Raw genomic sequence first — 15,158 nt, 5'->3', positions numbered from 1 at the left:
CCTCTCTCAGAGCTGCATATGTTGTTTCTATCTTTAATGCCCAAATCCACCAGTCAAAATTACTTTTTTTTACTCTTTCAAACTCAGCATAAGTTTGCCCAGGTTGTTTTCTCATATTCCTAAATTTCTGCCTGTGTGCCTCAGGAACCAACTCATATGCACTCAAAATAGCCATTTTCACCAGATCATAGTTCACCGACATTTTTTCAGACAGTGAAGCATAAACCTCATGTGCTCTACCCACCAATCTGAATTGTAACAACAATGTCCAATTTCCCTGCGGCTATTTCATCTGTTTAGCTATCCTCTCAAATGAAATAAAGAATGCTTCCACATCTCTTTCCTCAAACTTTGGAAGAGATTGTACAAACATAAACATCTCCCCACTGGGTTTTAGCTTAAAGGTCTTTTCATCATCAGAACTTTCCTCAGAATGTGAGATTTCTTTTTTAACTCACAGCCTTTTAAGCTGGTATTCCCTTTCTCTTTCCTTCTCTCTCCCTCTCTTGCCTCTCTTTCTTTATCCTTCTCTCTTGCCTGGAATTCCAGTTCCAGCTTCCTTTCTTTCTCCTGCCTTTCCGTTTGCTCAGTTTGAAATGCCTTTTCTCTTTCTTGTTCTTTTTCTTTCTCTGCCCTTTCTTTTTTTTTGCTGCCTCTAGCTTAAGTTTTTTCATTTCCTTTGATTGTTCAAGTTCTAGCCTCTTCACTTGTAACTGAATTCTCGCCACTTCCAGTTGTGTCTCACTAGTGTCAGGTATCACTTCCAACTTTAAATGCTGCACTATACCTTCAATTATGCCTGTTTCCTTTGCACCTGCAGGTGACCACAATTATAATTGACCTGCCAATTCCATTAACTTAACTTTATTTACCTTTTATAAACCATCCAAAATTATAACTTCAACTCCCAGACAAATCTTAGCAACTGCCAAAGCCATATTGCAGTCTCACAACTCCAAAAAAAACCTCACACCAACTCCTGAATTCAAAGCACTTCTCGTACGCATAGCCTTAAGATTCACCAACTCCAAACCAAGTAAGGGATCTCAAATATATCCCACAAACAGCCCCCAACTTTGTAAAGGCACAGCCAAGGGTAAATGCTGAGCCGCTGAAGTCCCAGAGAGAAACTTGAAACAATTGCCACAACTGTTTTGCAATTTGTATAATTTTGAGATGTGTGCTTTGAATTCAGTAGTAATAAGACCACCAAGTCTTATAGGTTTCTTACAAAACTAAATTAAACCTTTATTAATAGAAGAAATTATTTTATGTACACGATGCACAGTACCCTGAACAATCCAATTCAAAGTGAGTTTTCTTAACTTCAGTTCTTTGTAAACAGCAGCTTGAGGCTTAGATGCTGGGGGTTTTCACACTTGTGAGATCTTAGAATGCCTTCCTTTGTACACAGCCTTCGCTGCTTTATACATATTTTCCCTTTTGTATGCAAAATCCCATTGTTTCACTATGTCTTTGGACTTTACCTCTCTGATAATTAAAATCTCTCATAGTACCAATTTTACCGGTAATCTTTGGGAAAAATAAACACACTGTTTCTTAACTTCTCCTGGCTAGGTGACACATTTCACCCCTCCTTTGAAATCAATCTAGTTTGGTTTATTTAGAAATGCAAATGTTCCCTTTACACCTAAGTTTACCTACTTAACATTTCAAACCTAGCTTATCTTCTGTTACATCAAAGCCTTCAGACCAGCTGCCTTTGATTCACACACACACACCCCACTATTACTTTATTTTACAATAAATTCCAATAACGTTATGAAAATTATTATATCTTTCTGACATCTGGGAATGTCAAAGTTGAAAATCTCCCCTTAAATATGCTGTGTTGACAATGTTAATGATGTTTTGCATATTCATAATTACTGATCCTTTTTTCTTTCCATTTTTTTGTCAATTTGCTCCCTTTGTCTTCTCTATGCTGGAGTATGGTTTCACCAGTGCCCTTTAGTACCTTGCCTAGCGAACCATATGTAAGCCCTGGCAAATTATTTTTTCAGGATATTGCTATGGTGCAGTTCAATAAACAGCACAAAAATGGTTTCATCATAGACAGATTGTTATGTTTAGGATTTGCATGCTCAATAGTTCCTCAGGTTCTAGGGTTGTTCCCTCTTCCGTAGACAGGTTTTGTTTCTTCTACAAGCCATGTTTGTCTTCACCAGTCCAATATCTGGGTAAATATAGCAAGACCAAGGGTGAAAGAGAAATGTCTTGTACTGCCCTTGGCTTCCGGGAATATATCACGCATCGTCCTCTAACCTTCTTGTCTTCAGTAGGCTGGAACAATAACATCTTGTTAGATTTCAGGGTTATAAACCACTAGACAGATTAATTGAATGGGCAGAATTGAGCACAAACTATATATTACAGCAATTAAAATCTTTACTAATCTCTTTGCAATGTCAAAAACTTAGAAGAAGGAGTAGGCCATTCAGCTCCTTGAGCCTGTTCTGCCATTCCATCAACCATGACTGAGGACAGTCTGCCCACCCTTGCCATTATACCTTAATACCTCTGAGTAACAAAGACACATGAGCTCCTTAAGAAATTATACCTTTGCATCTTAGGTGGCTATCCTTCATCATAGGCTCCATTGACTAGCCCTGTGCCTCTGTTGGCTTCAGGTTGACTGTATCTGGATATAATTCAATTAAATTGTAACCCCAAATTCCTTTGAAAATATCCCAGAGCAAAAGGTAACAAATACTGTTTTTTCCTTAACTGCATCAGATGCCCATCTATTCACTGGTTTCCACACAAAGGCAGCAGTCATTTACTGAGGAGTTCAGAGGTCTTCTAGCATGTCTATATCTGACCAAAGCGTCCAGCTGACTAAATTGAATAGAACGCCTAAAATCAAAAAGAAGAAACTTGCATTTAAATAGTGCATTTCACAACCTTACGGATATCCCAAAGGGCTTTATAGCCAATGAAGTATTTTTAAAGTGTAGTCACTGTTGTAGCTTGGAAGGCAATTTGCACACAGCAAGCACCCATAAACAACAACAAAGTAATGTGTTTTTTAGCAGTGTTGAGTATTGGCCAGGACACTGCTTTTCTCTGAGAGGGCAGGCAGAGTCTTGGCAAAATATCTCATCTGAGAGACAGCACCTTCAACAGTGCAACACTCCTTCAGTACTGCTGTGAAATGTCAACATAGATTTTCTGCTAGTTTCTGCAAGTGAGGCTCCAACCCACAATCTTTCAGCTTGGAGGCAAGGGCCCAAATCTTTGCTCTTGAGTCAGACGTGCAGAGTCGGAAAACTTCCTGACTCTCTGAACCCAATCTGGAGTAGGGCAAATGCTAAAAAGTCAGGCCCGCCGTCCCTGGAAGCAATGCAGAGTCAGCCACAGGGGCTGCTGAGTGTCAAGGTGAGCTGTTTAAAAGGCCCGCCTCAGTGCTCTGTGTCTTTGTCCCAGTTATAATAAAACAATAAAGTTTTCTAGCCCTCACCTTCACACCCCTTAACTCCCCACATATTCCCAATGCTCCATCCATGCCAACTCATGCTCCCATCCACCCCCATGGCCCCTCATACCCTCCATGCCAACTATGACTCCCACACCCATGCCATGGCCCCTCATACTCTCCATGCCAAAATATGACCCCCACCCAGCCCCATGGTCCCTTATAACCTCTATGCTAACTTCCAACTCATGTCAATCCATGATCCCCACATTCCCATGTCCCATGGCCCTTTATAGCCCCTATGCCAACTCATGAGCCCCCACCCATCATCCCTTGCCATTACACCCTCCATGCTAACTCATCCAGACTCCACCATAGGCAGACCTCAGGAACCATGGTGAGATAAAATTAAAAAAGTTCTAAGTATCTATTACAGACTTTATTATATTTTTAAAAATATCATTTATAAAAGCCCATTTGATATATTTAAATCCATTCAAGTACCTAATCCCTACAGCAAAGACAGCTAATCCCTTTATAACCACTTGATGCTGTCAATCAATCTGTGAACTTACAAGCCTCCCCACTGTGATAAATGATAAGTTGTGGAAGAAGTCAAGCAGTACTAATACTATAATGATAACCATCAGGCTTACGATAATAAGTAGCTATAGAAATTGCAAGCACCAATATTTTTCACTGAGAGACACAGCCAGCTGTTTTCTTTAAAAATTTAAAGAGCAGAGGATTTGAAGGACTTGATAGCTTGAGGATGTAATCATCCCAGATTTGCACAAAGTGTGGTGGCAGGCGGGAAAAAGGACATTTTGCCTGCTGGCCACAATAGTGGGTTTTTGCGCTGTATTATCCCATTCAACTGCGTTCATCACATTAATAATGCATTCATGGGAAACACGCTGGATCACTGGCAGGCTGGCTAGGATTTTCCTACCCTGCCATGACCTCGGCGCTTCCTTGCTCTAGGCGTCATATTTAAAGCACACCATAGCGCGAGCCTACTCCTTCCCCTCTCTGAACTCCTACCCCCTCCGAACCCCTTCCTTTACACCCTCCTCTGCCTGTACTGCCTCTTCCCCCTCTCCTAACCTCACCCACCGACACCTACCCCCCACCGCTTCCCAACCTCAACCCCGCCTGACACCTTCTTCCCTCCCCAACTTCACCCCCCCAACCTCACCCCGCCCCAGTACACCTTCCTCTCCCAGTCAAACCTAGACCTTCCTCTCCCACCCCCCTACCCCCAGGTATACCTTCATCCCCCACTCACAGCTGGACCTTCCTGTCTCCACACTCCCTTGCCGATCATCCATAGCAGCCCATGGCTAATACTATGATGTTCCAAAGCAGACCTGAGACATCAACGGAGACCTCCCACTTTCTGTAAGCCACTTCACGGCAAGAGACATGTCCCTGAGAATCCACCCTGCATGTGATGCACATGTTCCCCCAGTGTCCAGTAGCTGTAGGCCTCCAGCATATTCTGCTCCTTGGATGTCTGCCATCTGAGCAAGGCCCTAACGGTAAGTCCCGACTTCTGCATGTCACACTTGTCTAGATGTGTTCTGGGCCGGCGTGTTTTCCCGCCGTGTAACAGTAAGTCGGGCGTGGGGAGACGATTCTGGTCGGGCCTTACTTTGCATCTCATTAGCGGGATGTAAAACAGGTTCAAGCTGACCTCCAGCAGGATTAGCGTTCCATCATGGCCAACACCTTCGGATGATCATGCTGTGCTTTCACACTGGCATGAAATCAATTTTTAGCCTTCAAGCCATATTGTACCCCCCACCCCCCACCCCCACCAACCGCCATGATGCCCGATGCCAACAGGGCCGAAAAATTGATGCCTGAGAGTTCAACAGATCTTATCCATCTTTTACACACCTTTGTGTCCAATCTTAACAATCCCGAAAGCGGTACCTGACCATTCCAAAGAACACCAGTAGGTTTGGACCTGTTCCTTAAATTCGTAAATCCCACAAGTCGTGTTTCAGAAACCTCTTTGACAAGAGTTTCTTCTGAGTGAAGACAGCTGCACTTTTAAATGTGTCACTGCCTCCGTGAACTGCATGCCCCTGGTGAAAATGGTGGGGGCAGGACTTCCAGATTTGGGGCTACAGTGCCATTTTGGCTTTCTGTTGCCACAAAAATTTTTGCCAAGAGTGCAATAAACTAAGCCACAGTTGAAATCTAAATTGAAAAGCGACAAGAAATATTTCTTATGAGCAATACATCTGTAGTGACTCTTTTGCAACTAAGGCCATAACGTATATTACTTGCAGTCAGCAGAAACAGTTAACAGTATGTACCTTTAATCCTGGGTATCCCTGTAAATATAAGTAGACAATGCATATTGGCACAAGAAACTGCCAACAATTGGATATATGAAAGGATACCTCTTAGCAATACGAGAAAAGGAAAATGATCTGGATGTGATTATTGATTCTTAATGGAAAGCTTCCAGTGAAAATGTCCTAAACAATGCTACTCAACCACTGGGGAACATCTCAACGGTAGTTTAATATTTGTGGAACTAAATTACTCCAACATTTTACAGATAACAGGTGAAACACTTGTACTGTATCTGATTTTGGACATTCCACCTTCAAAAGCGTATCAACCCATTTATTCCCATTTTACACACGTATTTTTTTAACTAAAATCCACAAAAGAAATCTAAAATTCACAAAAGAACTAAATTTGTCTTAACTGGAGAAAAGAGGATCCAGGAGAGACATGGCTGGTCTTTTAAAATCTGTGAGGTACAAATGATGTAAATGTATCAAGCTATTTGTCTTGGATCATGAGCACAAGGCTCCTTCAGGAAATTAACTGGGTGGAGTAGGGTAGAATGTGCATGATCTATCCAAGGAGGTTAAATGGACCTATCAGGCATTTTATAGGGTAGTTTATATATGGGTTATGGAAGTAGATTAAATGAGCAGGGTAGATAGATTTGATAAGATAGATTTTATATGGTGTTACGATCCATGCAAAGACTGATAACTTTAAAAAAAATTCAAACTTTCAGTTGATAGCTGAAAGGATGACACAACAAGATTTCACGTTTTAAGATTTTTACTGTAACAAATAGGCTAAAATCACTATTGACTAAACAATATCTTTGTAGGCAACTTAAACATTGAACCACAGAACAGTACTTCCCCTTTTACTTTTAACACAACTGAAAAAACACATTTCACAGATATACTTTATATTGTCTTTTAAGTAGGCATTCAATTCTCCCAGATCCAGTCCAAAGTGATTCTTAGTGCCTGAGGGTTTACTTCTGTTCTTTTCCTTTCTCAGCTCGTAACTTTTAATCCCAGAAATGTCTTTCACTGGTGATTCTCTCTCTAGCACAAGCTAGGCAAATCTTCTAGCCTTATTTCAAATCCTCATGAATTTAGTCTTTTTAATCTGAGCATGAGCTCCCAACTGCATTCCTGCACAGTGAACAATAGGGCTGAATTTTGAGGCAGTGGGATTTTCCGTTCCTGCCGAAGTCAATGGACTTTTGAATAGCTCTCTGCATTTTATGGCCCTGCCCCTACTGCAATGGGGCCATAAAGTTCTACCCATAGAGACTTCCAGCCTCTAGCTGCTCCCTCTCTCCCAGATACTGGTAGACTGACAGTTTCTGTGAGTTTCAGGAATATCGTAGAATCCCTCCCCCCCTCATAGCCCACCCCCATGGCAAAATGAATTTCATGGGCCTTGTATCCAGGTAAAAATGTTGATTAGCTATCTTTTAGACACTAATTCTCTTCTTTCTTTGAATTAAATGGACAGTTTAAAACATAACTGTTTACAACCTGACATTCTCAAAACCTTCCTGGGACTTTGGAGACTACCAATCTAATCACTGTAAACACAGATGCTGCTGCCATTGTCTCCAACCTTAGACATTCTTCCCAGCAAAACAATCTAGGCCTTCTTTTAATCTTTAACAGCCCCCCCACCAAGGCCTGTTGTTCAGGCAGACTATATAATAGGTTACATGACCCCTTCATTCTACCTTAAATTAAAGAAACAGCCCCAGTCATTACAATCTTATAAACCTCATAATTGTAACAATGGTCATCGGAAAAGATCAATACATGTGGTTTTGTAGTTAACAGGGTAGATCATACATTGCCTGTTGAAGAAGATTAAATAAATGGGGTTGGGTAGTTGAAGGGGTACTTTGTACATGGCCTGTGGAAGAAGAGTAAATGGATGAGTTTGGGTAGTTGATGGGGTTGATTGTAAATGAAATAAAAACAGAAAATGCTGGAAGTACTCAACAGGTCTGGCAGTATCTGTGGAGAGAGAACCAGAGTTAACGTTTCAGGTTGATGACTCTTTGTCAGTACTGAAATGTTAACTCTGTTTCACTCTCCACAGATGATGCCAGATCTTTTGAGCATCTCCAGCATTTTCTGGGACTATTTCAGATTTCCAGCAACCCAATATTTTGCTCTTGTGCTAGGTTGCACGTGGGTTGTGGAAAGAAATTAAATGTGTCAGGTATTTGATAGGGCTGATTGCACAAGGGTTGGGAAAAGAGCACGCTTATGACTAATTAACTTCTATATTTTATTTCCTACTACAGATAACATTTCAAATGAAGGTGAAGTGGTAACATTTGGAGGAACTGAGGACAAAAATGATTCCGCAATGTCTGCAACCCCTGTACCAGGAAATGAAAGGACTAGCACTGACGAAGACAGCAATGAATCAAGCACCGCATCTTCAACAGAGTCAAATTCAACTGAGGATGGCATACCTGACATTGATGACACTGAAGGTACTTTTCTGAAATGAATTGCTTAATACTGTGTGGCAGCTTAAGAAAGTTAATGATATGCTAGTCTTTGTCACAAGAGGTACAGAATATAAAAGCAAAGAGGTAATATTGCAGCACTCCAATCTCACTACAATTATTCCATAAACGAGAGGTTAAAATTATAAACAAAGGTTCAAGAACTGTTTTATTCATTGGAGCAGAAGGTTAAAGGAGGATTCAATACAAGGTTAAATAGTATTTTTCAAAATGTTTTGCAAAGGTAGAAAGTCAATGATTGGTGAATCAGTAATAAAGTGGCATAGACAGAGGATTATCACTTAAAGAATGAAGAGAAAGTGTGATGAGATTTATTTCACATAGAGGGTTATTAAAGCATGAACTGCTTTACCACATTTGAAATTGAGGTGGAAACCATGACATAAGTTAAAGGTCTAAATAGGATACAGGGCAACTGAAGGTTAAGGAGGGAGATATCAGACAGAATACTTGCTCCTGATCACCATCCATCAACCCTTTTTAGACAGAAGGTATGTGGACATTGACCAAGGGCAGGATCAAGCTCAGCTTTGCTGCCACCCATGGTGGAATAGCCTAATAACACCCTGCCTAAGGGCACATAAGAAGAATGGCTATTTGTGGGAGGTACCAGAGGATAGTGCCTCCCTGTGAAAGCATACACTAGCAGCAAAAGTCAGCACCAGCGAGAAATGAAAACACTCGGGCTGATTGAGGATCACATCTAATTCATTCACAAGACACAACATGATAAGAGCATGAGTCAGTTTCATTTACCTAATAACATTGTTCCTGTGTCCTCTTTCCAGGGAAGGACTTCCTAGAAATGCTCACCCTGATCGGAATAATAGTTGGTGCCATTGTAGCTGTGATCATCGTTCTAACAATTATTGTTGTCATCATTAAGAAAATGTCTGGTGGATACTCGTAAGTAAATAACTGTCTGGTGAAGTGAAACAGTCTTGTTTTGATGCTGCCTCCCCAAAAAGGTAAAGGGCCAAAGGTCAAGATCTCTACATTGAGCCAAAACATTCAAACCCAACAGAACATTTAGAAATACAGTTTATAAATTTGCTGGTGATACCAAATTGCAAGGGGATAGTGAATACTGAGGAGGACTGCAACAAATTACAGGAGGGCACAAGTAAACTTGCAGAATGGACAAATAATTGACAGAGGAAGTTCAACACAGATAAATGTGAGGTAGTACATTTTGGTAGGAAGAATAGGGAGGTCATTTACTACTTGGAAACAGCAACTCTAGGTGGGGCAGGGAAACAACAAGATCCAAGACTATAAATACACCAATCATTGAAAATTGCACCACAGGTTAGCAAGGCCATAAAAACACCAAACCAAATTTCTTTATTTTTATTTCTAGAGGGATAGAATTGAAAAGTAGGAAAGTTATGCTAAACCTGTATAAAACTTTGGTTAGACCACACTTAGAGTACTGTATGCCGTTCTGGTCGCCTGATGATTAAAAAAAAGATACAGAAGCATTGAAGAGGGTGCAGAGAAGATTTACAAGGATGATACCGGAAAGGCGTGGGCACACATATCAGGAAAGGATTGACAGACTGGGTCTCATTTCTCTTGAAAAAAGAAGGCTGAGGGTGACCTAATGGAAGTCTTTAAAATTATGAAAGCTTTCGATAGAGTGCATACAGAGAGAATGTTTCCCCTTGTTGAGGAGAGCATAACTAGAGATCATCAATACGAGTTAGTCACCAAGAAATCATAGTCACAAGGGAGACAAGGTGATGTTGCTGAACTAGTAATCCAGAGACGAGTGATCCCCAGAGGCTAATGCTCCGGGGATATGGGTAAAAATCCCACCAGGGCAGCTGGTGAAATATAAAGATAGTCACAGCAATGATGACCATGAAACTATCATTGATTATCAAAAAAACCCATCTGGTTCACTGAGGTCCTTTAGGGAAGGAAATCTGCCACCCTTACCTGGTCTGGCCTACATGTGACTCCAGACCCACAGCAATGTGGTTAACTCTTAACTGCCCTCCGAAATGGCCCAAGAAGCCACTTACCCACTCAAGGGTAATAAGGGAATGGACAACAAACCCTGGCCTTGACAGAGACACCCATATCCCATGAAAGAAAAAAAAATCCAATAGGGAATTAAGAAGAAACTTCTTCATCCAAAGAGTGGTAAGAATGTAGAATTCAGGGAATGGTTGAGTGAATAGTTTAGACACAGATAAGGGGAAACTAGACAAGTATATGAGGAAGAAGGGAATAGATGGATTATGATGGTAGATTTAGATGAGGAAACATGGGAGGAGGCTAGAGTGGAACATAAACACCAGTATGGATTGGCTGGGTTCCCATTCCTGATCATTGCCTAGTGACCCCCTGTTCGAAAATGGCTGAGTGTGAAGTTAGAATACAGAGAATTGGGCTTGTCTGTGATGTCCCCAACAACCATATAACCCACCACCAACCAGTGTCCAGCCTCACACATCAAAAGTGACTACTATGTTGAACTACCAACAATAACAACTTCTATTTATATAGCACCTTTAATGTAATAAAACATCCCAAGGCGCTTCACAGGAAAATTATAAGGCAAAATATGACACTGAGCCACATAAGGAGATGCTAGGTCAGATGACCAAGAGCTTAATGAAAGATGTAAGGTTTAAGGAGTGTCTTAAAGGAGGAAAGTGAAGTAGAGAGGTGGAGAGGTTTAGAGAGAAAAATTACAGAGCTTAGGGCCTAGGCAACTAAAGGTGTGGCCCCAATCATGGAGCAATTAAAATTGGGGATGCTCAAGAGGCCAGAAGTAGAGGGACTGGAGCAAACACAGCGACATTACTGAAGTGGAGGAGTTTCTGGAGGATGTGTGGCTGTAGGAGCAGACAGTCAATGGTCTTGTGTCTGAAAAGACAGATGAAAGCCTGTTCTTCGCTGACACTGGAGACGAAATGATAGATCTGCTCCATAATAAAGGAAAATTGAAGCCACTGTGATTGACCTAATTCTACATTCAGGGAGGAGTGCACATATCTTGGAGGGTTGTGGGTCTGTAGGAGATTACAGAAATAGGAAGAGGTGAGGCCAGGGAGGGATCTGAAAACAATAATGAGAATTTTAAAATCAAGATGTTGTTTAACCAGGAGCTAATGTAGATCATTAAACACATGGGGGAGATGGTGGCATAGTGGTAATGTCACTGGACTATTAATCCAGAGGTCTGGGCTAATGCTCTGGGTGCATGTGTTTAAATTCCACCACGGCAGCAGGCGGAATTTAAATTCAATGAATAAAACCTAGAATTGAAAGCTAGTCTCAGTAATTGTGATCATGAAACTATCATCGATTATCATAAAAACTTATCTGGTTCACTAATGCCCTTTAGGGAAGGAAATCTGCCAACCTTACCTGATCTGGCCCACATGTGACTCCAGATCTCCAGCAATGTGGTTGACTCTTAACTGTCCTCTGAAATGTATTTGTAAGCCACCCAGTTCAAGGTTAATTAGGGATGGGCAACAAATGCTGGCCTTGCCAGCGATGCCCACGTCCCATGAAAGAATAAAGAAAAAAAATGTGGATGATGGTGAACAGGACTTGGTCAGAGTTACGACACAGAGTTAAGGTAGCAGGGTTTTGGATTACCTCAAGTTTTCAGGGGGTAGAATGTTGGAGACTAGCCAGGAGTGCATTGGAATTGTCATGTTTAGAGGTAACAAAAGCATGAATGAGGGTTTCAGCAGTAAATAAGCTACTACAAGAGGCTACTGTCACTCGTGAAACAGTACTCCAGCATGATCACCATCAAGACAGGGTTAAAAAGAAAGAAACTATAAGGAAAAATTTAAAAGAGGATAATCTTAAAGTAAAATCTAGGACATATTAATGTTTGTAGCGTGTCTTTAAGAAAACCTTCCAGCAGAACTGCAAGTATTTAATGAATGTAATTTTTTTCTTCCAACTTTCCATAACTTTTCACATGTGCTGTGGAACTAATACAGTTGAGCATTATGGTATCAATTAACCTATGCATAGCAAGGGTCTAGGCAGACAATTATTTCATACTGTACATTCTTACATTGTTCTGATGCAGTCCTTTCTAAATGTCCACAGGCCCTGAGCTGCTTAGATGAGCAGAGATGACTAACCGGTGGTTCTGAATTGAGAATGAAGTCATTTATACCAGGACAACTGGAGTCACTGAAATAAAATTTGAGTCACCCTTTCCAACTCTCCTCGGATCCAGCAACTGTCTGACTCTGAGAGCTGGGTGAAATCTGCCGTTTGCTCTTAAAAAGGCCTGGAATCATTTACTTTGGGTTGGGGGTGGGGGTGGGGGGTAGGAGGAGGGAGGAAGGGGGGGATGGGATTGTCATTTAATACAGGTCCAATTGTATGTATTTTACATGGGGTAACTGAGAGTTTTGCTCACCAAAGTACTTTAAGCTCTCCTCCAGATATTTTTACTTGTTTTCTATTATCTTTATTCTCTCTACCCCAGTGAAATTGGACACTTAAGGAACAGCTTGATGTTGTGCTGGGAAAAGGGTAGGATTTGTATTTTGAAAGGAATGGAATCAAATTGGCCAAGGAGCTTTCTTCGTCTGACCTTTGTGATGCTCTTCTGAGATTGGGCCATTGGGATAAATTTTTGGATGAGTATTAGGAGCTCTGAAAAGCTTTTGGCTTATGCATTACCTCCTGGGAGTATTTGATGCTGTCACTGGGTGAAGAGTGAAGATGAGAATACTTAAAATGACAGCAGACTTGTGATTCCCAGAACTCATTGAACATTTATTAATTCCAATGGCTTTAGTCAGCTGTCTGGAGATCCTCCGATGGCTCTGTTGATAAATGCTCTGCCTGGTGCAGAACATACAGAGCAGAGAGTGAACCAAATAGGTACCTCCTTAAGCACTTTATCTGCCTTGGGTTAAAGCTCTCAGTGGCTGGAGACGCTGAGGATTTTTCCAGGTTTTTTTGTAGGAAATGTCACTTGGAAAAAAAACTGTTTCCACATTTATGTGCAGAATTTAGACCCTTCAGTTAACGAGCAGGGCAGCAGATTTTCACTAGTTTTCTCTATGCGAATGTTCCTATCCATTAACCAGAATCTATAAATGACTGACTCTGTTGCAGGACCCCACGAAAAGTCATAATCCTGCTCCAGGAAGTGTAAGGGACACTGATATTTACAAATGTATGAATAAAATAACTTTTCATTCTTCTGTAAACAATTGCCATAATATGAAATACCTTCAACAAAACAGTGTTTTTATAATATGTATTTTTGTTTCTAACAATTAAAGATATTGTTACAAAAATGCACTTGGTTTTAGTTGTTGTGCTTTATCCGTTTCCAGAAATTGCTTAAAAATAAAATTAATAGACTCATAGATGTTTACAGCACAGAAGGAGGCCATTTGGCCCATCATGTACGCACTGGTTAACAAAGATCTGACAACACAAATCCCATTTTCCAGCACTTGGGCCATAGCCCTGGAGGCTATAGCAACGCAAGTGAATACTTCTTAAATGTTATGAGAGTTTTTGACTCAACCATCTTTTCAGGCAGTGAGTTCCAGACTCCCACCTTCCTCTGGGTGAAAAGATTTCTCCTCAACTCCTCTCTTAGCCTTCTACCTCTTACCTTAAATCTATACCCTCTGGTTATTGACCCCCCCCAACTAATGGAAAAAGCGCCTTCCTATCCACCCTATCTATGCCCTATGACCCTTATAATCTTATACACCTCTATCAGGTCCCTTCTCAACCTTCGCTGCTCCAAGGCAAACAACCCCAGCCTATCCAATCTTTCCTCATAGCTCAGGCCCTCCAGCCCAGGTAGCATCCTGGTAAATCTTCTCTGCACCCTCTCCAGTGCAATCACATCCTTCCTATAATGTGGTGACCAGAACTGCACGCAGTACTCCAGTTGTGGCCTAACCAGCGTTTTATACAGTTCCAGCATAATGATCACTCAGGGAAGTCTGTCTCTAAGGCGTACACACCAGAATGTTCCCAGTTTCAAGACCTGATCTGTACTGTTAACTGACCTCAGCTTTGGCAAGGATGCTACTACTGGCCTTATCGCCTGCAGATTAGAGAGCAAAAATGTCAGTGGGAGATAGAAAGCTCATTTCCAGTTCAAGTATTTTAACTGGAAAACCCTTCCCACTTACGTGCTAAGGAAGCTCCTCCCCAGCAGCCCCCGCTGGATTTGTGTGTGTGTGGACACCAGGGGAGGGCAGATTCCACCATCCTTGGAACTGTACGTTAGTAAGAAAGTCAATGCATTCAGCAGAGCTGGGAGAGAAATAAAAAACTGGATAAAATAGTGAAAAACTTTGCTTTCCTCAACATACTTCCTTTTAACATTTCTAATGAGGGGAACCTTCCAATTAATATTTCCAAAGGAAAGCAGCTTTCTGTTACTAGCACTTCCAAAGGGGTAACATTACTTGTTATTAATATTTACACCAGTGCTTATTCGGGTACAGCAGCATAGTGGTTATATTACTGGACTAGTAATCCCGAGGTATGGACTAATGATCCAGAGCCAGTTCAAGTCTCACTACAACTTCTGGGAATTTAAATTCGGTTAATTATATACATATGGAATAAAAAGTTAGAATCAGAAATGGTGGCCATGAAACTAAGCAGTTCAGAGGTTGGGAATTCTGCAGCGAATAACTCATGTTCTCACTCCCTAAAGACTTTCTACCACCTACAAGGCACAAGTCATGAGTGTGATGGAGTGCTCTCCTGGATGAGTGCAGCTCCAATAATAGTCGAGAAAATCAACACCATCCAGGACAAAGCAGCCTGCTTGGTTGGCATCCCAACCATTAAAAATTTAAAATTTCACTCCCTCCACCGTTGTGGCAGGAGCATGTACTATCTAAA

At 41.3% G+C, this 15,158-nt stretch overlaps 1 protein-coding gene across 1 annotated transcript in view; it reads left to right on the top strand.

Moving 5' to 3' along the window:
* Positions 1-13,577, top strand: part of LOC144690555 (uncharacterized) — a 42,390-nt gene extending 28,813 nt beyond the window's left edge. Inside the window, exons 2-4 of the mRNA XM_078558153.1 lie at positions 8,049-8,243; positions 9,068-9,185; positions 12,366-13,577. Of these exons, the coding sequence (XP_078414279.1) occupies positions 8,049-8,243; positions 9,068-9,185; positions 12,366-12,372 (320 nt within the window). The 3' untranslated portion in view covers positions 12,373-13,577. The remainder of the gene's footprint in view (positions 1-8,048; positions 8,244-9,067; positions 9,186-12,365) is intronic.
* The last annotated feature ends 1,581 nt before the right edge of the window (positions 13,578-15,158 follow it).

This window comes from Cetorhinus maximus, chromosome 15, assembly GCF_964194155.1.
Source record: "Cetorhinus maximus chromosome 15, sCetMax3.hap1.1, whole genome shotgun sequence".
NCBI lineage: Eukaryota > Metazoa > Chordata > Chondrichthyes > Lamniformes > Cetorhinidae > Cetorhinus > Cetorhinus maximus.
The sequence above is the reverse complement of the archived record's forward strand: the minus strand, read 5'-3'. Positions and strand labels throughout refer to the sequence as shown.